The sequence below is a fragment of the Schistocerca gregaria genome, chromosome 3, assembly GCF_023897955.1.
Source record: "Schistocerca gregaria isolate iqSchGreg1 chromosome 3, iqSchGreg1.2, whole genome shotgun sequence".
Lineage (NCBI taxonomy): Eukaryota > Metazoa > Arthropoda > Insecta > Orthoptera > Acrididae > Schistocerca > Schistocerca gregaria.
Genome location: NC_064922.1, coordinates 457246165 through 457270031, shown reverse-complemented (window position 1 = coordinate 457270031; position 23867 = coordinate 457246165). Strand labels below are relative to the sequence as shown.

The 23867-nt window shown below is 37.9% G+C and overlaps 1 protein-coding gene across 4 annotated transcripts in view; it reads left to right on the top strand.

The window, feature by feature from the left end:
- LOC126356335 (coronin-7) overlaps positions 1-23867 on the top strand; it is a 232601-nt gene that overhangs the window by 192970 nt on the left and 15764 nt on the right. For 2 of the 4 annotated variants that reach the window (XM_050007318.1, XM_050007322.1), the window contains one exon: positions 17125-17208. The exons of the other annotated variants lie outside the window; for them this stretch is intronic. In XM_050007318.1, the coding sequence (XP_049863275.1) occupies positions 17125-17208 (84 nt within the window). The remainder of the gene's footprint in view (positions 1-17124; positions 17209-23867) is intronic. 4 annotated transcript variants of the gene reach the window in all.

Sequence of the window (23867 nt, the reverse complement as noted above, 5' to 3'; positions counted from 1 at the left end):
GGCAGTAAGCCATTTATAGCATGGCCCTCTGCAGAGCCAGTCCCAAAAATGTAATACAAACAGTTACAGAAGTAATACATATAGTGAATGGGGTTAATGCTAATAATTCTGAAGAACTCCAGGATTGTAAGAGAACAGAAGATAGAACACACTTTTTTTTTTTTAATCCAAAAATATGATTGCCATCTACCAATAAAGGAAGTCGCATACCAAACTTTTCATTGTTTTATTTTTAATGTATTTTATAAGTATCAAGCATTAGCAAGAGTAGAAGGGCTGCAGATAAGAGAGACTACGAGAAAAGTGTTGCGGTTTACAGGATAAGAAATCTTATACTGAACTACACTTAAGACAGTTTCATGCCAGTGAACGAAAGAAATCATCCTTCCATTTTCTGTTTGTGAGTGCAATAAGAAAACATCCAAATTATTTAAATAGTTGGTAAATTGTGTCATGGAAGGTGTGGTAGTTTGTAGGGATTAAATAGATATGTAAAAGGATTTCTCATGGTAATGATTCCAATGTCCTTGGGAACATATTCCTGACAAGATAAATCTGATAGTTTGTGCTCCATAGCATTGACAGTTTATTCATGAATTCAACACCAAACACAATGAATCATAATATCAAAGAGGGACACAACTAATATTGGAAAATTGTTACTCTATTTATTACAATCGCAGGTGCCCTTTAATCTAGGTGGTTATGAGTTTTGACCACTATGGGCAGTCTTCAGTCTTTCCAACTTATTTACATTCTAACACAGTGACTTTGATGCCCTGTATGCCCGTCTCAGAATTAAAATTTTAGACAGCCATATATGGTAGGAAAGTTGACACGTATTAATGTAACTAAGCTGAAAACATGTGAATATGGCCCATTAATGCTGGAACTAGTAATTGCCTAGATTAAATTTCAACGAAGAGTGTAATAAATAATCAGTTGACTGATCGTTCCATTTAGTTTATGTGAATCAATTGTTCTTAATAAAAACTTAGGAAAAGCCTCAAATAAAATGCTGAAATTTCTTGAAAATAAATGAAATTAAGACATAAGTAATGAAGATCAGTAGAATCAGGGACCAGCAGAAACTAAACATTAAAGATTGAGGATAGATAGTGAAAGTTATGGTTGATGTCTGATATATTGAAAGAAAGACCACATCCCCATTGACAAACAGATGCTATAACTCTAACCTTGATGCCAACATCTTGCTGCACACATTTCAGGTTCATTCTTCTGCCTCCAATACATCATAGTTTCATATTTAGCAATGTGTGAGCAGCAGGTGCTTTGTTCCAGCAATTGCCCAATCTCCATTTGGATTAACTTCCATTGTACATTAATACCTCCTTTTGCTCTCCCTCCTCTGCTTCACTCATTTTCTTCTTCTCACTCACAGCTACTTGTTTCTCACAATCCTCCTCTCACTTTCCATGCAGATACTATTGTCTTTTGTTTTTCCTTTTCATTCTCCGCTATTGACTTATCTATTCATCAATCACTGCATATCATAGCCTGATTGACATATACCCCCCCCTCTCTCTCTCTCTCTCTCTCTCTCTCTCTCTCTCTCTCTCAACCCTTATATTGTCACCTGCTTACTTCAACTTCCCAGATTTTGACTTCAGCTTCCCTGATTTTAAATACTGTCTTTTTGCTTGCTTTGCAGCTGTGGTGTCTCTCTCTTTCAGTTTTTATTTTTTCTGGGTTGCATGGGTGTATTTCTAGTCTATGCCTTAAATATTTCCTTCCGCCTTCTCCCAACACTTTCTTATTTTTGTATAATGAAAGAATAATTAATTATGTAAGTCAATATTTATGTTGTTTTGTGCTGTTGTCTATAATCATCAAGTATTTGGTAAGTACACATTTCTTCATGTAGTGAAAAATAACTGATATGTGTCACTATGTTGAAATTCCAATTATTTTATACTGGTTTTACACATTTTAAGATGTGTAGTTTGGGGCATGCATATACATTTTGATGATGGGCTTTAACTCGTAATTTTTGAACCACATGGGAAGTGTCCCCCCCACACACACACACGAACCATGGACCTTGCCGTTGGTGGGAGGACTTGCGTGCCTCAGCAATACAGATAGCCGTACCGTAGATGCAGCCACAACGGAGGGGTATCTGTTGAGAGGCCAGACAAACATGTGGTTCCTGAAGAGGGGCAGCAGCCTTTTGAGTAGTTGCAAGGGCAACAGTCTGGATGATGACTGATCTGGCCTTGCAGCTCTAACCAAAACGGCCTTTCTGTTGTGGTACTGTGAACAGCTGAAAGCAAGGGGAAACTACAGCCATAATTTTTCCCGAGGGCATGCAGCTTTACTGTGTGGTTAAATGATGATGGCGTCCTCTTGGGTAAAATATTCTGGAGGTAAAATAGTCCCCCATTCGGATCTCCGGGCAGGGACTACTCAAGAGGAGAGAGAAAACTGACATTCTACGGATCGGAGCGTGGAATGTCAGATCCCTTAATCGGGCAGGTAGGTTAGAAAATTTAAAAGGGAAATGGATAGGTTAAAGTTAGATATACTGGGAATTAGTGAGGTTTGGTGTCAGCAGGAACAAGACTTCTGGTCAGGTGACTACAGGGTTATAAATACAAAATCAAATAGGGGTAATGCAGGAGTAGGTTTAATAATGAATAAAAAAAAATAAGAGTGCGGGTAAGCTACTACAAACAGTATAGTGAACGTATTATAGTGGCCAAGATAGACACGAAGCCCATACCTACTACAGTAGTACAAGTTTATCTGCCAACTAGCTCTGTAGATGACGAAGAAATTGAAGAAATGTATCATGAGATACAAGAAATTATTCAGGTAGTGAAGGGAGACGAAAATTTAATAGTCATGGGTGACTGGAATTCGACAGTAGGAAAAGGGAGAGAAGGAAACATAGTAGGTGAATATGGATTGGGGGGAAGAAATGAAAGAGGAAGCTGACTGGTAGCATTTTGCACAGAACATAACTTAATCATAGCTAACACTTGGTTCAAGAATCAGAAAAGAAAGTTGTATACATGGAAGAATCCTGGAGATACTAAAAGGTTTCAGATAGATTTTGTAATTGTAAGACAGAGATTTAGGAACCAGGTTTTAAATTGTAGGACATTTCCAGGGGCAGATGTGGACTCTGACCACAATCTATTGGTTATGAACTGTAGATTAAAACTGAAGAAATTGCAAAAAGGTGGGGATTTAAGGAGATGGGACCTGGATAAACTGACTAAACCAGAGGTTGTACAGAGTTTCAGGGACAACATAAGGGATCAGTTGACAGGAATGGGGAAAAGAAATACAGTAGAAGACGAATGGGTTGCTCTGAGGGACGACGTAGTGAAGGCAGCAGAGGATCAAGTAGGTACAAAGACGAGAGCTAGTAGAAATCCATGGGTAACAGAAGAAATATTGAATTTAATTGATGAAAGGGGAAAATATAAAAATGCAGTAAATAAACAGGCAAAAAGGAATACAAAAGTCTCAAAAATGAGATCGACAGAAAGTGCAAAATGGCTAAGCAGGCATGGCTGGAGGACAAGTGTAAGGATGTAGAGGCTTATCTCACTAGGGGTAAGATAGATACTGCCTACAGGAAAATTAGAGACCTTTGGAGAAAAGGGAGCCACTTACATGAATATCAAGAGCTCAGATGGAAACCCAGTTCTAAGCATAGTGGGGAAAGCAGAAAGGTGGAAGGAGTATATAGAGGGTCTATACAAGGGCGATGTACTTGAGGACAATATTATGGAAATGGCAGAGGATGTAGATGAAGATGAAATGGGAGATACGATACTGTGTGAAGAGTTTGACAGAGCACTGAAAGACCTGAGTCGAAACAGGGCCCCGGGAGTAGACAACATTCCATTAGAACTACTGACGGCCTTGGGAGAGCCAGTCCTGACAAAACTCTACCATCTCGTGAGCAAGACGTATGAGACAGGCAAAATACCCTCAGACTTCTAGAAGAATATAATAATTCCAATCCCAAAGAAAGCAGGTGTTGACAGATGTGAAAATTACCGAACTATCAGTTTAATAAGTCACAGCTGCAAAATTCTAACACGAATTATTTACAGACGAATGGAAAAATTAGTTGAAGCCGACCTCGGGAAAGATCAGTTTGGATTCCGTAGAAATGTTGGAACATGTGAGGCAATACTGACCTTACGACTTATCTTAGAAGAAAGATTAAGGAAAGGAACACCTACATTTCTGGCATTTGTAGACTTAGCGAAAGCTTTTGACAATGTTGACTGGAATACTCTCTTTCAAATTCTAAAGGTGGCAGGGGTATAATACAGGGAGCGAAAGGCTATTTACAATTTGTACAGAAACTAGATGGCAGTTATAAGAGCCGAAGGGCTTGAAAGGGAAGCAGTGGTTGGGAAGGAAGTGAAACAGGGTTGTAACCTCTCCCCGGTGTTATTCAATCTGTATATTTAACAAGCAGTAAAGGAAACAAAAGAAAAATTTGGAGTAGGTATTAAAATACAGGGAGAAGAAATAAAAACTTTGAGGTTCGCCGATGACATTGTAATACTGTCAGAGACAGCAAAGGACGTGTAACAGCAGTTGAACAGAATTGACAGTGTCTTGAAAGGAGGATATAAGATGAACATCAAGAAAAGCAAAACGAGGATCATGGAATGTAGTCGAATTAAGTAGGGTGATGCTGAGAGAATTAGATTAGGAAATCAGACACTAAAAGTAGTAAAGGAGTTTTGCTATTTGGGGAGCAAAATAACTGATGATGGTCGAAGTAGAGAGGATATAAAATGTAGACTGGCAATGGCAAGGAAAGCGTTTCTGAAGAAGAAAAATTTGTTAACATCAAGCATTGATTTAAGTGTCAGAAAGTCGTTTCTGAAAGTATTTGTATGGAGTGTAGCCATGTAAGGAAGTGAAATGTGGACGATAAATAGTTTGGACAAGAAGAGAATAGAAGCTTTGAAAATGTGGAGCTACAGAAGAATGCTGAAGATTAGATGGGGTAGATCACATAACTAATGAGGAGGTATGGAATAGAATTGGGGAGAAGAGGAGTTTGTGGTACAACTTGACTAGAAGAAGGGATCAGTTGGTAGGACATGTTCTGAGGCATCAAGGGATCACCAATTTAGTATTGGAGGGCAGAGTAGAGGGTAAAAATCGTAGATGAATACACTACGCAGATTCAGAAGGATGTAGGCTGCAGTAGGTACTGGGAGATGATGAAGCCTGCACAGGATAGAGTAGCATGGAGAGCTGCATCAAACCAGTCTCAGGACTGAAGACTACAACCACAACAACAACAATGGGAAGGTGTGCCGTACATCACAGTGTAGTGAACATCTTTAAGATTGAGTGTTATGCATGTTTTAAAAGCAATAGAACTGCATTGAAAGCAGATTGTTAATCAGGTGAAACCTCATAAGACTGTCAATATCTGAAAGCAATGTTCTAAAATGAAAACTTCAATAATAGCACTCAACTTAGGAGTGAAAGAAACTTAAATTCAACATAGTGGCACTTAGCTTGTATTTATTGGCTGTATTAATACAGAACCTTGTCCTTTCCCAAGTCTGCTTGTTACAGGATTGCTTTACATATTTTCTGTATTTGTTCAGTTGCCATTTCAAGTTTGAGATTAATTTCTTAAAAGTATAGTACGTGTCATATAAAGCTAAATTGATACTCTAGCTCTAAAAGATGAAATTGCACATTTTTGTGCTGCTATGTATCCTCCTGATAAACATAGCTGTTTGTTAATGCTTGTTTACTATGACTTGAATCAGAAGAGAGTCAAATTATTCTATTCTGTAAGTTGTGTGCCTTATTAAGGACTTTATAAGTTTCTAATCCAATAACTTGTGTATGCGTTTTTAAAATTAATGTTTGTATAACTTTTCTGTATATTTGAATTCAGTGCTGTGAGGGATGTGATGTTATTTTCTGGTATCACATTTCAGACATGTTTTTAGTTAGCAACACAAAGGTATCATACATTCTCAACAATATCATGCTGTAGTTAATTATATAAAAGAGAAAATTCAATTGAGGTAACTTAAATTATGAGACAGAATTGCCAGCCAGTACATATGTTCAGGAGTGAAATTCACTGTAAGGAGGAAAGAAGAAGAAGAAGAAGAAGAAGAAGAAGAAGAAGAAGATGATGATGATGATGATGATGATGATGATGATGAAGGAGTGTCATCCTTAAGGAATTATTCGAACAGAAAAAAAAACTGTTAGATATGATGTAAATGTACAGACAAATAAGTGATTACAATGCTGCCTGGTCCACTCCCTCAACCATCCAACCAAGTCATTACAGTTTCAGAAAAATTGGATTATTTATTTGAGAGAAAATCTTCAAAACTTGAACAAGTCAATTATGTATTGGTCCACCTCTGGCAGGGGTCAATAGAGTTGTTGAATGTCCTCTTGAGTGATATCATGCAAATTCTGTCTAACTAGTGCATTAGATTGTCAAAATTTGCAAGCTGGTTGGAGGGCCCTGCCCATAATGGTCCCAACAATAAACCTCGGTGTTTCCAGACAGTCTTCGCTGGTGATTGGGGCTCAGTTCAAAGTGGAATTCATCACTGTAGACAATTCTATCCCAGTCAATTAGACTCCAGGCTGAAGAATGTTTGGAGATGTCTTGAACAGACCCCCCCCCCAGGAAGGAACTAATACTTCTAACACTTTGGATGGTGTCGTGAATTGCTGTGTTCACATATGTCTATCAGTTGTATTAAGTATTTCATTTCCTGAGTACTGGTCAGCGATTCTGTCTCATGTTAATTTTCTAAATTATAGACAATCCTTTAAAAGGGAATGGAGAATTACATGTTAAAAGTTCAACTAGATAATTGCCAGACTTTATTATGGGCAACAAAATATTCCTGTAACATATTGTAGTGTGTGCTCCAGTGATGACATAGGAAACTTTTAGGAGCTGGAAACTAGGAAAAGCATTCCAGTATGCAAATGCCTTGGTTAAAAGTTTTGCACTGGTAGGAATAACTGTGCTAAATCTGTGGCTTTCCATCATATAAGATTTGTAGTGTACATGCGAATGGAAATACCCTAACAGTGTAATAGTCTCGCATCTTCTACCATGTTGCTTGCCACCACCGTAGTCTCATTTTTGAGAGATACATTGTCAGAAGATGACACATTTAACCTATTGGTTGCAAATTGTGCTTGCTAAAAGTCAGGCTGTGCACTACATGATTATCACCCAATGCATCCATCAGCACTAAGTAGCCCGCATTTGGGTTTCTACCTGGGCTGGGGTTACCAGAATGGCCTCCTCGCCCTGTGCCAAATATTACTAGTTGCTTTCTGTGGTGTCTCATTCTGTTGCTGTAACGTTTGTCATCCTGGGGATGAATGTTATTCTATGTGTAAATATTAGTTTCTGACGTCAAGGCTTCTCTGCCAATTCTTGGTCTATACTCATAGCAGTGAAGGAAGACACAGAGGGCACACTTAAATTTGTCAGCAGCAACTAGTGAGTGACAAAAATGACAAGTCAACTCATCAGCATCAGCCAAAGGCTCAATGTACGTATTTGTTAAACGTAATACAGTTCAACATTTTTATTTTAGTGTGGAAAATAATCTGACTGGGCCAGCAGATGATATAGTGTTTTTATGTCTGCGCTCTGAAATTCCTAAAGTCAAACGGACAATTTCAGCTTTCCCTTCATTCCTGATTTTATGTAAAGTATACAATATCAGCATAGAAGTACCTTGAAAAGAGTAGCAGTTACTTCATAATTCTATTTAATTGCAAGTGTTGCTTGCTTGTGCCATTTGTTCCAAATGAGTGCCATAGTAACTAATTTCTTTAAGTAGTTTAATGTGCTTGTAGCATGTTGATATGTGTTGTAGGTGACTTGCATGATTTTGCTCTATGCATTACCTTTTGCAGTGACTGAGCATTGCGTAGATGAAGTAGGACCTCAAACTGTATATTACTCAAAGATACTATGCTTTCTACTGTGTAAGAAATATATATTCATAATCAGAAATATATATTAACAATATTTGAGACAGATGTGGTATGTGTGCTTATTAGCCACTAAAAATGAATGTTTGCCTAAAGCTGGCAAAAGCTTATATGTAAAAAATAAGAGTGAGGCCCTAACATTCAAAATTTTGTAAATGCTTTCAAGATAAATGATACAACATGAATGAAAAGAGACAGGGCTGGATAAATGCAAACAAATAGCAAGGATAATCAAATCTATTCTTTGTACATAGGTACTTCACATACCGTTACGAAATATCGTAATTCTTCAACATTGAATTTCAGTATTTCACTTACCAACCACTTGGCATGGTCAACCTTATTTAAACAAAAATTTTATTTTCTTGCCTGTACTTTTGTACATTCATTGGATTGTAGATTTTGTTCTGATTCACAATTATAAACAGCATATTACCTGTTTGGGCTTGAAGGCAGGTGACATAGAAGTCAAAATTTTCTGTAGTTGTGGAAGCCAGTGGTATTTCTCTTGGTTTGCAAATTTGTAGTTATGTTCTTTCAGACCTACCAAAAAAATTGTTGCAGCTTCACATTCATTATAGCAACTTCTCACACATTAAGGATTCTCTAGTTTATTGGCATCCTAGGCATAACCTCATTTAAATCAGCCCCTACCGCTCATTGTTTTCTAGCCCTAACATAACAACATTCTGCCGAAATAGAACCATTGTACTCTTGTTGGTTACCGTGTTTCAAATAGCAATTCCAACAAGATTGTAACTTCCTGAAATTACTGAACATTTTATGTCACAGGGAATAATAATTTTCTCTTAAGTGCCCAGATCTTAAGGATATTACAAATGTTAAACATTATTTCAAGGTGTTCTAGGTGCTGTTAGGGCGAATGATGGTTGAGGGAAAACTGTTGTTCTGGGCATGTGCTGCACCCCAGTTGTAATGAGGCTTATCCAAATAAAGTGGGGCTATGTTTAGATAGACCCCTATTCCCCCCCCCCCCCCCCCCCCCTCCCCCCTGTCTACTTTCCCCACTCTGCTCATAGCTGGTGGCTCTTAGGTTAGTTGTCGAGCTTACTAATTCTAACAAAGAAACTACCAGTGGATCAACTATACCATCAGCAGCATACACAGACAACCAACCAATTTACCTAACGATTCTTTGAGGGTTGTTGTTGTTGTGGTCTTCAGTCCTAAGACTGGTTTGATGCAGCTCTCCATGCTACTCTATCCTGTGCAAGCCTCTTCATCTCCCAGTACCCACTGCAACCTACATCCTTCTGAATTGCGTAGTGTAGTCATCTCTTGGTCTCCCTCTACGATTTTTACCCTCCACGCTGCCCTCCAATACTAAATTGGTGATCCCTTGATGCCTCAGAACATGTCCTACCAACCGATCCCTTCTTCTGGTCAAGTTGTGCCACAAACTTCTCTTCTCCCCAATTCTATTTCATACCTCCTCATTAGTTACGTGATCTACCCATCTAATCTTCGGCATTCTTCTGTAGCACCACATTTCGAAAGCTTCTATTCTCTTCTTGTCCAAACTATTTATCGTCCATGTTTCACTTCCATACATGGCTACACTCCATACAAATACTTTCAGAAAAGACTTCCTGACACTTAAATCTATACTCGATGTTATCAAATTTCTCTTCTTCATAAACGCTTTCCTTGCCATTGCCAGTCTACATTTTATATCCTCTCTACTTCGTCCATCATCAGTTATTTTGCTCCCCAAATAGCAAAACTCCTTTACTACTTCAAGTGTCTCATTTCCTAATCTAATACCCTCGACATCACTCAACTTAATTCGACTACATTCCATTATCCTCATTTTGCTTTTGTTGATGTTCATCTTATATCCTCCTTTTAAGACACTATCCATTCTGTTCAACTGCTCTTCCAAGTCCTTTGCTGTCTCTGACAGAATTACAATGTCATTGGCAAACCTCAAAGTTTTTATTTCTTCTCCATGGATTTTAATACCTACTCCGAACTTTTCTTTTGTTTCCTTCACTGCTTGCTCAATATACAGATTGAATAACATCGGGGAGAGACTACAACCCTGTCTCACTCCCTTCCCAACCACTGCTTCCCTTTCATGTCCCTCGACTCTTTGTAACTGCCATCTGGTTTCTGTACAAATTGTAAATAGCCTTTCGCTCCCTATATTTTACCCCTGCCACCTTCAGAATTTGAAAGAGAGTATTCCAGTCAACATTGTCAAAAGCTTTCTCTAAGTCTACAAATGCTAGAAACATAGGTTTGCCCTTCCTAAATCTATCTTCTAAGATAAGTCGTAGGGTCAGTATTGCCTCACATGTTCCAACATTTCTACGGAATCCAAACGGTCGGAGAGGGTAGTCCATAAAAAAAAAAAAAAAAAAAAAAAAAAAAAAAAAAAAAAAAAAAAACTTTATATATATATATATATATATATATATATATATATATAAAAACAGAGATTCCAAGACTTACCAAGCGGGAAAGCGCCGGCAGACAGGTACAATGAACAAAACACACAAACACACACACAGAATTACTAGCTTTCGCAACCGATGGTTGCTTCTTCAGGAAAGAGGGAAGGAGAGGGAAAGACGAAAGAATGTGGGTTTTAAGGGAGAGGGTAAGGAGTCATTCCAATCCCGGGAGCGGAAAGACTTCCCTTAGGGGGAAAAAAGGACAGGTGTACACTCACACATACGCACACATCCATCCGCACATACACGGACACAAGCAGACATATTTAAAGGCAATTTCCCACTTGGTAAGTCTTGGAATCTTTGTTTTTAATATATTTTTCCCATGTGGAAGTTTCTTTCTATTTTATATGCAATGTATTCCTGGTAGATTCAGATATGTGAAATAATTTATGAATGGTAGATTAATAGAAATGTCTCATTTCTCTCCTAGCAGAGCAGATGCAAAACATTGATAAGCTTGGTGACCACCCCAATTTTAACAGAACTTAACAACATCCTGAATTTCAGCAGGTATCTTGTTCTCTGTATAGATCTGAAGTAAACTGAGCTTTAAGAAGTGGAGGGGGGATGAGAAAAACAAGACCGTAATAGAAGAAACAAATATCATGGGTAGATGGCAAATTATACCTATACTTAATTCACCAATGTTTCAAGAACGTATCTAGATTGGTTTCCGTTGGCTTAAGGTAGTATCCAATGTGCTCTACCCTTCACATGGTTTAAATGCTTGTATTATGGGTGCACCAAATTTACATAAATCAACAGAACCATCGGACCACTACCCTTCACATGGTTTAAATGCTTGTATTATGGGTGCACCAAATTTACATAAATCAACAGAACCATCAGACCACACAAAATTGATTCTATCTGGTGAACCAAAAGGAGACCCTCCAGAAGGTTGCATAGATGAATAGGTCAGCCAGTGGAAACCTGCAAGCCTTTCAAATCAACCACCAACAGCCACTGATTCTTCTGCTCATTGTGAGGCTAAAGCCAAAGAAAAACTAAACCACTGAAATGTCTTCCATAGTATAATGAAACATAAATGAGTACATGAAACATTCTTGATAAACATCGTACATGAAATCCATATAACGTTTCATACTTGAGACTGTATCCTCCCTTTTCATTAATAAAACTGAGTGCAAAAGGAGTAAATGAATTTGGCAGATGAATATGACGCAGTGGTACCCCTCCCACCAGAGAGTACCTTGATGCCAACGATAATATGTAGAATAAGGGTCATATTCCTTTGTAATGTCTTGGTTGTTTGGAATTTGGTCTCTCTAAGAATCAGTAGCATTTCTGGTGAAGACAATAATGGATATTGTTGAAAGGTCAGTATATTGTACAGATTTATGGGTCATGTCTGTGAAATAAGGTCCCCAATTTTTTTAATTTTTTCCTTCCACATAGAAAACACTTTTATTGGCAATGAATGTTACATTGACTGCAAGGGTAAACTTCCACCTATTTTTATATTCAGTGCAGCACTCATCAAAAGCTGATTGCCTTGTTTGTGTTTGTCGGGTGGGTCACTGATTTTCCTAGCATCTCTGCTCAACTATTCTGATAGTCTGCCTAGCTTATAATGCCACATTCACGTGGAATGTGACACACACACCTAGATCCTCTTTAATGGTAAAAAGCATAGTTTTCATCTTAGTTAAAGGGTGCAAAACACACTGGATGGATGTTTCTGTAGGAGGTTGCTGATTTTTCTGGATATTATGCCAGCACAAAGCAGATAAACAGTTTTTGGCTTCTAATGCTCTGTCTCAGTCTCGGCTTCTTTCTCAGGTATCATTGCCTGTTAAGTTATCATCTGAGCGTCCTTTCATTCGGAACACTATTCATAGGTAGTATAATTCTGCAGTGATGCTCTCCTTGTCTGACATGTAAGAGCTCTGTGGTCCAGAGTCATTAGCATTGAATTTCTATGTGATGAATGGTGGTGGATCAAGTAGTGGAGATAGAAGTCTGTGTGCTTAGGTTTTTTTTACCTAGCAATCCATTTGTTCTCCTAACTGACTCAACAAGGAAAGTTAGTTGCCCTCTTGGTCAAGATTCAGCATGAACTTTATATTATGATGGATAGAGTTTGTATGTTCCAGCAATTTTGAAGCTTTCCCTCTTCAAGTGGCCGCATGACAAATGTATTGTCCATGTGCTGATAGAAACACATTTGTTTCAACTTGGTAGATTCTAGAGCCTTTGCTTCAAAGTGTTCCATTCATTATGACGGATGATAAGAGTGTCAGTACCTGGATGGCACATTTGTGGTGTGGCCAAATGGACTGAAGAGCTTCAAGAGTTCCTAGAACATTTGAACTCTTATCTATCGCAATATGAAACTCACAATAGAACTTGATGTGATAGTTAAGAGAAGAATGAATGTATCCCTATGTCACAGTGTATATAGAAAACCTACGCAAACTGACCTCTATCTCCATGCCTCGAGCCATGAGCATCTGTCAGAAAGAAATTTAGTGCTAAAGATTGTGCTACATAGAACTTGAACAATTTCATACAATGATAGCCTTACCAAAGAATTAAAACACCTATAAATAATGTTATGGAGGAATGGGTACTCAGATCATTAATCTGAACAGGCAATAGAGTAAAAATCAAGAATGCCAGAGAAGAAGGTTGAGACTGAGGCTAGGAAAAGAAGCCAAAAATCATTTAAATACAGATTTACATACATAATGTGCAAGCCACTGTATGGTGTGTTGTGGATGGTAATTTGTAAAACTACTAGTCATTCCTTTCCTCTTCCATGTGTAAATAAAGCTAGAGAAAAATGACTTTCTATATGTGCCAGAAAGAACCCTAACTTCTATTATCTCATCTCCATGGTCTTAAAGAAAATGAATGTTAGCAGCAGTAGAGTCATTCTGCAGTCAGCTTCAAATGTGGGTTCTTTTAAATTTTCTCAAGAGTGTTTTGCAAGAAGAATGTTGTCTTTCCTCCAGGGATTCATGAAGCATCTCCATAATACTTGCTTGTTGATTGAACCTGACACTAACAAATCTAGCAACCTGCTTCTGTGTTACTTTGATGTCTTTCTTTAATCTGACATTGTGGGGATCCCAAACATTGGATCAGTCCTCAAGAATGGGTTGAACTAGTATTCTGTATATAGTCTCCTTTATAGTTGAGCTACACGTCGCTAAAATTGTCCCAAAAAACCTTATGCTGGCCAAGGCTCTGGAAAGAGTGATAGCCTTCCACAGAAACATGGTATCCAGTGTATTTTGCTTCCTTCAACTAAGATAAAAAGTGTTCTTTGTAATGTTAAAGGTGATTAGGTATCTGAATGCCAGGTGTGTATCGTATTCCATGCAAATGTGGCATTTCTTAATGAGGGGGAAACTATTAGAATGAGAAATGCAAGAAACATCAGCATACACATGACTACAACAATGAAGCAAATCAGCTTTCATGAAGCACTGCCTTGAATATAATTCTGAAATGAAATAATGTTGGAGCAGTGCAGTGGTACAAATGCCAAGTTTCTAGGACAGCATAAATAAGAAGTCAATCAAAATAAAGACATCAGGAAACCTAATAAACAGGGATGGAGGTTTCAATTTAAATAACACTTGGGTCCCAGTACTCAATTTATTAAAATCTCACCTGCATGATATCCACCAGAGCAGAAAATGCTGAGAAAATTTGTGTTTCATGGAATATCAGTGCGAGGTCTGAAAAACAAATGAACATGAAAGGATATTGTGTGTGTTGTGCATCGAATACGGCTATAAATAACGGAGTGAGATCAACTCTTGTTGGGATCCAGGCAGTGAGTACACATAATAGCAAAACTCACAGAACCTAATGAAAATGGCTTTGTTGTCACACACACACACACACACACACACACACACACACACACACACACACAAACACACAAACACACAGTGTCATTTGCTTCATATTCCATCCGTGAATGGAATGGGAAGGAAGTGTGGTGTCGTCTGCCGCTACTTGATAGTAAGTTTTGGATTATAGCTGTAGATGTAGATGTGACAAGTGTGTAAAATGTGTTCTTTGTCCCCAGGTGCCTTTGTGGCCTACCATACCATACCATACACACCACTGCTCGCCCAGCCATGGAGAAACGTTTTAATAATTTGTGATTCTTCAGTTTCTCCCCGCATATTTCTTGTTTGAACAGTCCTCAGGTGTACTGCCGGTCCATAGTGTCCAGTGGGCACAAAATTTCTGCGATCAGACATGTCACCATCGTCTGGTGTGCTGACGAACTGAGCTCCTGACGGCAGGCAGCCATCTTAAATCCGCTCCCCCTGTGAGGCGTTCTCCCCGCAGTCCACACCTGAGGCCACGCATCGGCGGTTGCTGAGATACTGGCGACGGTGTCTGTGGTGGCGTCAGTGTAATTGCCTTGTCTGCTCTGGTCGCACTTTCGTTTTCTTTGCTGGGTGTCCTTTTAATTAGACTCAATGCTGGTTCCCATGCCGTGCTGAGGTTATAGCCGCAGTCTCAAATGGGGCATGGGAACCAGCATTGAGTCTTAATTAAAAAGCTGCTCAGCAAAGAAAATGAATGGGCAACCAGTGCTGATTAGGCAATTACACTGATGCCACCACAGATGCCGATGGCAGCATCTCGGCGACCGTCGACACACGACTACGTGCACAGACCGTAGAGAGAATTCCTCGCAGTGGGAGGGCATTAAGACAGCCACCCTCCCTCAGAAGCTCAATTTGTCAGTGCACCAGACAATGGCAACATGTCTGATTGCTGAAATATTGTGCCCGTTGGACACCATGGACCGGCAGTACATCCATGGACTTTTCAAGCAGTTTTAATAATTATTTATCATCAGTATGGCCTTCTCCATACAAAGCAGTGTTTCTTTTTAGAAATAGATGTAGCAAGCATTGTTTTATGCTGTGTTTGGCATAAATTAGCACCTTAACTTCATAAGAAGTCCAGATTTTAAGTTCATGTCTTTTGATTTTTAGATTTTTATTTTATAATATTTAAGTGAGCACCTCAGTTTTAACTGTTGTATACATTAAAATCCTTCAGAGTTAACCACTGTATCATCATTCAAAATACTTAAAATATCAGAATGTATATACTATACAATACAAATAAAAAAATAATCAATTTGTTGACTGATCCCACCCACACATTACTACGAGTGACCTGATGGTGAATGAACTTTGCCACCAAAACTTTATGGAACACCTAAGATTTATAAGAAAACCTGCCACTTCAGGTTTATACCAGTAGGACTGACTCAATCACAATCTGACAAATTATCTGACCAGAAAATTACATCACTTTGTGGATGCAAATGCACACACACACACACACACACGTTGATGTAAGTAAATGGTTGTTGTGAACAAATGGGTGGATTGGGAGAGATTGTTTTCCAGTAGCAGCAGAAAATCTTTGTCCAAGCTCTTGATCAAACTTTATCAAGATCTGCACAATTTGCCCATGCTACTGGCTGTAATATATGAATGACACATTCACCATCTGGCTGCATGGAGAAGCAGCACTCCAAAAGTTCCATTGGAATCTCGGCAACTTGCCCAAGAACTTTCAGTTTTCCCAGGAATGAGAAAAAAATGGTATAAATCCATTTCTGGAAATGAAGGACTGGATCTCCCAATGGCAAATGGAAACCAATGCAGACCAGCTGATACCTACATCCAAATCAAACTATCATATAAAGTTCAGAACAGTTACATCATGTGCATGCTTGGTGTATGAACTGAGAGTCACTTGCCATCTTCTCAGCCAGCAGATACAACAGCAAAATAATAAAAATGGCCATGGTGTCCAACAGGAAGCAAGACATACAGAATTAAATAATAGACCAACTACTGGTGATACACTTATATTTTGTTGAAGTCTTCACCAAACACTTAGGCTAGGTTATTAATCAACTTTTCAGAATGGCCACAAATCCAGAATTTAGTTGGATCCACTAAGGATGCTGTAAAAGCCTTCAAACTACAAGCATGTATGAGATACATTGTGTGGTGCCACCTAAATAGGGGAAACTGGGAAGCCTGTTAACAATAACATAGCAAAAATTAACATTGTATTCAATTAGGAGACTGCAACAGATTGTCAATAGTACATACTGTCATGTGGTCAGCCTGTAACATTCCAAGACATCTGCATGTTTGCTGTGGATGCACCCAAGCAAAACAAGAAAGGCAACAGAAATTGTGAATGAGCCTAACATCAACAGAGAGGAATGCTATAGTCTTCTGATGTCCTTTTGTCTCTAATAACTGAGAAGTTTTCATTTCACACATTAAAGGAACTTAAAAAACATGGAATATTCTGTATCAATTGCTCTTTTTAAATCTTGCATGTCTCCTCTTCTGTCTCAAATATTCTTAATAAATATGTGTTCCAGGTGCATGTCTTTCAGGGGGCAGCTTCATTACTTTGTAGTTAATGTATCTCACTTGTAATCGGTAGTTTTCTTATTATTTGTTCTCTTGAGATATTACGGAACTTGCTTTGAACATTTTCTTTGCATGATTGGAATTGACATATTAGTATCTAAAGTTTCATGCTCTTATGTCAGTCTCACTGTCAGTATAGATATTTAAGTGGTGTGTGGTATTAGATACAACGAGCTGTGAGCAGCCGCATGGAGGTTAACTTGAAGCTGGAACAAGATGACATGGAAGGCGTGGATGACCGTGAATGGGTGAGTTGAAATGTTTAGAAAATATAAAATGTAAATGCAGTAAATCACAGTGTAAAGAAAAAAAATCAGAAACACTTTTATTGTAATTGAGAGAGATCAATATTGTTCTGCCTGAGGAACCTATGAATGATTGATAGAACACATGGAGCAGGCTTTATGGTTCAGGTTTTGTAAATTTGGTGCTCTTCTTTTCAACTTGATCTAGTGAATATATGATGTAGCAATGCCAAAATGAGCAGTGAGATACAGTAGTGAAAGAGAACAACACAAAATAAAAAAATAAAAAAACTATAGGAATGAACAGTAAAAGTCTGAGGCAACGTAATTGGAGATGAGGCTGAGACAACCCACATGGGAAAAGTACATGTGTAAAAACAATAAGAAAGAAGTGGATTGTGGGATGCAGTTCTGCAGTTGTGAGCTTATGTGCATTGTTTAATAATTAAGTAACCTTAAGATGAAGTTTTTTAACACATTTCTTGTTCTTTTTCTGAGGATTGACATGAATCATGTTCTGCATTGTTTCATTTTTTATTCTGTCCTTTCTCAAGTTATCCAAAATCCCTCATAGAAAGTGTCTCTCTTGCTTGTATTCTACTCAGCTCTTTCTTTATTCAGGTCGAACATTCTGATCCCTAGGTCAAAGGTGTAGATAATGTGATTTTTGTATAATGATCTTTGCTTTAGCAGGTATTTTCCAATTCCTAATTATGTCTGTACAAAATAATAAAATTTCTGGGCAATTTTCTGTCCTGTTCAAAATTTCTTGTTTGATATTTCCTTTCCTTGTCAACTTAATTCTTAGATATATGAAAGTGGTGCTACAGAAGAATGCTGAAGATTAGATGGGTGGATCACATAACTAATGAGGAAGTATTCAATAGGATTGGGGAGAAGAGAAGTTTGTGGCACAACTTGACCAGAAGAAGGGATCGGTTGGTAGGACATGTTCTGAGGCATCAAGGGATCACCAATTTTGCATTGGAGGGCAGCGTGGAGGGTAAAAATCGTAGAGGGAGACCAAGAGATGAATACACTAAGCAGATTCAGAAGGATGTAGGTTGCAGTAGGTACTGGGAGATGAAGCAGCTTGCACAGGATAGAGTAGCATGGAGAGCTGCATCAAACCAGTCTCAGGACTGAAGACGACAACAACAACAACAACAACAACAACAACATGAAAGTGTCTACACCTTTAATAATTTTCCCATTGCAACTTACAGCCTTCATTTTTCCATGTCCCCTGCTGATTTTCATTACCTTACACTTTGTTAACATTATTTCCATGCCTGCCTCTTGAGCTATCATCTGTCAGATATGAGTTGTTCTTCAAATTTTTGCTCATCGTCTTCTCATATCATTAAGTGTGATATGCTATGATTTTCATATCATTTGCTGTTGACCCTTGGCAAGTTTTTTTCTGATGTTGTCCATGATTACAAGTTGGGATGGTGGTCACAGGCCACATTAATTTTACTGTCCAATGTTGCCTAAAGCTAAGCCATAACAGCAGGCATTTCGCAGTCTAGTTTGTACATGAAGTGCAGTGCTAAAGACTTTTGTCTTTGTTTGGAGTTGGACTGACAACTATTGTTGCTGCTTTCATTGGATGGTATTGCACGGTCTAAGGCTGACTGTTCCATCTTGAATGCCTGCCTGCCCCTACAGAGGTAATCAGGGATGACCAACTACTGTCGCTCTGACAGTAAGGGAGCCATGTCATAACCAACACAATCATACTGCCATGGCCGAGTGCCAGCCAGTTGGCCCACATGCTGGCAGAAGTTGGTGCAGTAGTTCATCCTGATGGGTAACTTATTCTGCTTGCGCCTGCCCACAGGTATGTGACAGGCGGTTACTGGTGCCCACACCCCTTGGGCCCACACTGCTTTTAATGATCATTCCAGTAAGTAATTTCATCCTATTGGGAAACTGATAGTCTGTAATAAATTATCATTTGGCAGTGAATTATGTGCTGAAGGAAACATCACCACACGTTTAATGTGTTCAGGAAGTATCATACTGAGAATAATTATTAATCTGTGACTCAAACTACATATAAAATGACAAGGCCATTTATACTGGACATTGTGGTAATATTTTTTCACTTTTTTTTAGAAGTGCATTACAAGAAACATTTGCTTCCCTTACTAGCCACACGGATTAAGGTTATGAAAGGAAGACACTATAATTTTGTGAGAAGTATTGATTGTAGAAAATATCATGACAATTTGGTTTGATGTGTATTGGCAAGTTCATTGTAAGGTAATACTGATGCTAACAAGACCAGTATAGAAGTGTAATAGCCATTGAAATACACTTGAAAACACTTCTGATGTAAGAGGTCAAAGCTGTGCATCTACATTGATCACGTGAATGGGTAAAGATAAACCACTCCTAAGTTTACGTATAGGGAAGATGGTTCTAGTTTTACCCTCGTGATTTTCTGTTATCATCCTGTTCCAAGTAGTGACTAATATTCCTCCATCCTCAGGTGACCATACGGCATTTCTCAGTGTCAACTTCTAACAGCTTTGGGTGACTACATACCTATAATATTGCTTTCTTACTTATTAGACTATGAGAATCTGTTTACTTACGAATTATAAAACAGGAGCTACTATTATCTCTGCTCAAAGTGTTCTATTGATCATTTATAGCTTCATCATTGAGAGGACTATGAGAATCTGTTTACTTGTGAATTATAAAACAGGAGCTACTGTTATCTCTGCTCAAAGTGTTCTGTTGATCATTTATAGCTTCATCATTGAGAGGACTGATCATCTCTTTTGCTACAAATATAAAAAACAAAATTAGACACTGAACTAAATAAAGTCCAAAACTGAAAAGCAAAAGGTAAATGTTTCATTAGAGCGTCACACAGTTTCCTTTCTGAAAAGCTGTTAGTTTTGTTTCACACTGATATGTAGTCGTCACAAGTTTTCTTCTAGAACATGTATCAACCTCTGTAGCTGAACAATACTTGGATTGCAGTTTTTGACCTGTATTCCTATTGTAGTTGGTGATGGGAATTCCACCATAATAATTGTTGACATTGTCCTGCAAATTTTATCAACAAATAGATTTGTAGTTTACACCTGTATTCTTGATGTCTGACTTTCTTCTAACCATACCCAGTCTGAAAATCATATTTACAGAATTTCCAATCTACATGTTAGAAGAAGGTACTTGCTTCAGCTGCTTTGAATTTACAATAAATAGAACTCAGGTTTGTATCATCTTTCCAGTAATCTTCAATAAGATTCAAGCTTTGTTTAATCAGTACATTTGGAAGTTTGACACCTACAGAAGATAGAAAAGTTATATTCTCTCATCTCTTCCTCATGCAGCACATTCTTAACAATTTGGTTTTCAAGAATAACATCATTGAATAAAACTAATGAATCCGTTTGCAAATGTGAAAGAAAACTTTCTAATGTTCTAATTAGAGGCCTCATTAAGAAATTTCATAAATGGGATTATATTAAAAATGTATTCCAAAGGTTACTAAGAAATTTCATAAATGCGATTATAATAAAAATGTATCCCAAAGGGTACCGTGTTTGCCAGCATAAAGAAGCACTCTTTCTCCGTCAAAAATAGATAAAAAAACTGGATGTGTCCTATACACCATTAGCAACTTAAGGTTTGTATCTATAAGCTCCATTTCTTCAAAATTCCTATGTTGTGGCTTGAAGCAATTCAGTGTTAGCTTCGTGAATTTTGAGCATTCCAGTTATATAGAGTTCAGTGGACGCACATGCACATCATTAACGGTTTTTACGTTGTTTGTTAAATTTTCAATTATTGTTGTATTTAGTGTGGAGGTCAATTTGTGTTGAACCTATATTGTGGTTTTATTTGCAACTATGGTTGAAACACGGCACTCCTATACTATTGCATTTAAGCTGCATGGAAATGATGCAGCATAAATGCATCTTTAACTGAAAAAAACAGAAAGAACTTGGTGGAATCAGGAAGATGTTCTAAATAAAGCACCTTGCAGTAAACATAAAATAAGAGGTGGAACTATTAAATGCCCAAACATGATGCAGAACTCAATACTTGGATTTTAGAGAACAGACATGCAGGAATTGCAGTTTCTACAAAAATGGTCTTTTATCAAGCAAACGCGTTATCTAAAACTTAGAGATTCCTGAATTCAGTGGGTCAACATCATGGTGGTCAAGATTTATAAAGACATATTGTATTTATATGTGAACAAAGACAATAACATTGCAGAAGATGCCACCTGAGTATGAGGAAGAAATTTCGATTTGTCATTAATGCAAGGAAAAGAAAAGAACACACTTTACAAATTGGAAATGTGGACAAGATTCTACTATTCTACTACTTTATGTGCCTTGTAACAGAACTGTGGTTTCCAAGGCCCAAAAAGTGTTGCTGTTAAAACTTCAGGGCATGGAAAGACTCACTACACAGTCATTTTATGCTGCTGTGCTGATGGGACAAAATTGCCACCACTTTTGATTTTTAAAAGAAAGATGTTTCCTAAGGAACAATTACTGAAAAGAGTAATTGTCTATGTATGCAATAGTTGATGGATGGATGGATGGATGGATGGATGGAATGAGATTATGGGTAGATAAATTTGGTCTAGTTGACCGGGAGGCCTAGTGAAGAAGCCTGTCATGTTAGTATGGGATCAATTTCATTCTCAGAGAATAGATGATGCTAAACATAGACTAAATGAACTGAAGACTCAGTTAGCTGTAATTCCAGGGGGACTAACTAGTTTATTTCGATCATTTGATGTACATGAAACAGTGGAACAGATGTATGCAATCTACAGGTTTTGAAACTGTACTTTCAGGAAGGAGGAAGAGAAGTAGCATTTCTCAAGTTGGTGAGTGGGTCAAAGCTTCATGGGACTCTTATAAATGCTGAAACAGTGATTAAATTGTTTGAGAAGTGTGGAATCAGTAAAGCACTGAATGGTATAAAGGCTAATTTATTGTATGCGGATTCAAATTCTGACATGGCAGCTCCAGGCATTTCTTCCTTCAACCCTGAGGATGAATTTTGCAGATCTGAGGATCACTTTTTCATACTTAAATTGCATAGATATTTGATGTACCTCAACATGTGTTGTACTTGTTTTGCAGTAGCTGCGTTAAGTGAAAAAAAAAATTCCCTAAGAAGTCTTAAAAAGTGAGGTGCATCTCTTATGCTGATGCATCTTATAAGCTGGCAAATATGGTAATCAGATACAGGTAGCTGGTAAAACATCACCATTATTGCCCAATAATAAGTCACCACCCCTCCACCCAACACTCGTTTTTGGACAAAAAACATGAATATGCACTGGTGCACAAGACGAAACAGTTACCATCACAGCCAATGTATGATATTGGCAGATAAGAAAGATGAAAGATTTTGCAGTAGGAGCTTAGAATATAGAAACACTGTAGAAACATTTAAAAATGAAAGAAATAACTGAAGAGGTCATGAAGTTAAATACAATACATGCTACCACAAGTGAGATAGCAAGGACAAGGATAGGTAAATATTCCTCAGTACTCTTTTATGCGTAGTGATGCATAAAGAAGAAAAGTCAATCTGGAACTGGTGTTATAATAACAAAAATGATGAGGACCTGTGTATTGATATTTGAAGCTATAAACAAAAGGCTTGTCAGATTGAGAATAAAAGGTAAATCTGGGAATATGACAATAACAAAAGCATACTCACCAACAGGACAAACAGGAGGAAGAAGAACAGGACAGTTTTACGAGAACATTGAATGCCCCTGTAGTAAAGTACCAAAATGTGACATACTGTTAGTTTTGGGAGACTTGTAACATTGGGCTCAGTGGCTGCAGAGGAATATTATTAGGCAGGTACTACCTGAAAATGAACCTATGCTGTGTCAGGTTCCTGCTAGTAATTTACTAATTAAGAGTAGCAATTTTCCACATGAAATGAGACATCTTGGGACATGAAACTTGAATGTTGATGGAGTAGTTAACCAAACGGATCGTGTTTTAGTAAAAGCACATCATGCCTTGTCAGTCACAGATGTACTGGGCTGCAGGGATCCAGTTTACTATGAAGACTACTATGCTGTAAAAGCTGCAGTGAGAGAGAAATTGTGTATGATAAATAACTGCAGAACAGAAAAAAAGAGTAAATTGTGACATAGAATAACTAAATCATGTGGAAACTGTAAAAATAACCAAATAAAATTAAGAGATACTACAAGAGATGATGAGGAAATGGTAAGAGATCAAGACAAGTGGAACATGACCCAGAAAGCAGTAAAATAGGTACCAGAAAACAAATTACTTGGGATTAAAAGAAAAAAATAAACAAACAATCTGATGACAAGTGTAGACTAGGGACAGAGGATAGAATTATGGTAAGACTGACTATACTACAGAGAAAAAGAAAATATACAGAGGTACGAGGAGATACCCAAAGAAACCCGGAATAACACTGCTGTCGACGGAGCTTGTATAGAATGCATTTCTGCCGCTAGGCATTTACAGTGCAATTCATTGCTGCCTGTTTTGTCAAGTAGGCTTGTTCTGTTCATCTGCAGTGATTTTTTTGTTCTTGTTCGTGGGTTTCTTTTTTTTTGTGATGGCAATTTTGTTTTCTGTATGGTAAAAATGTTGCTGAAATTGTTTCAATGTTGA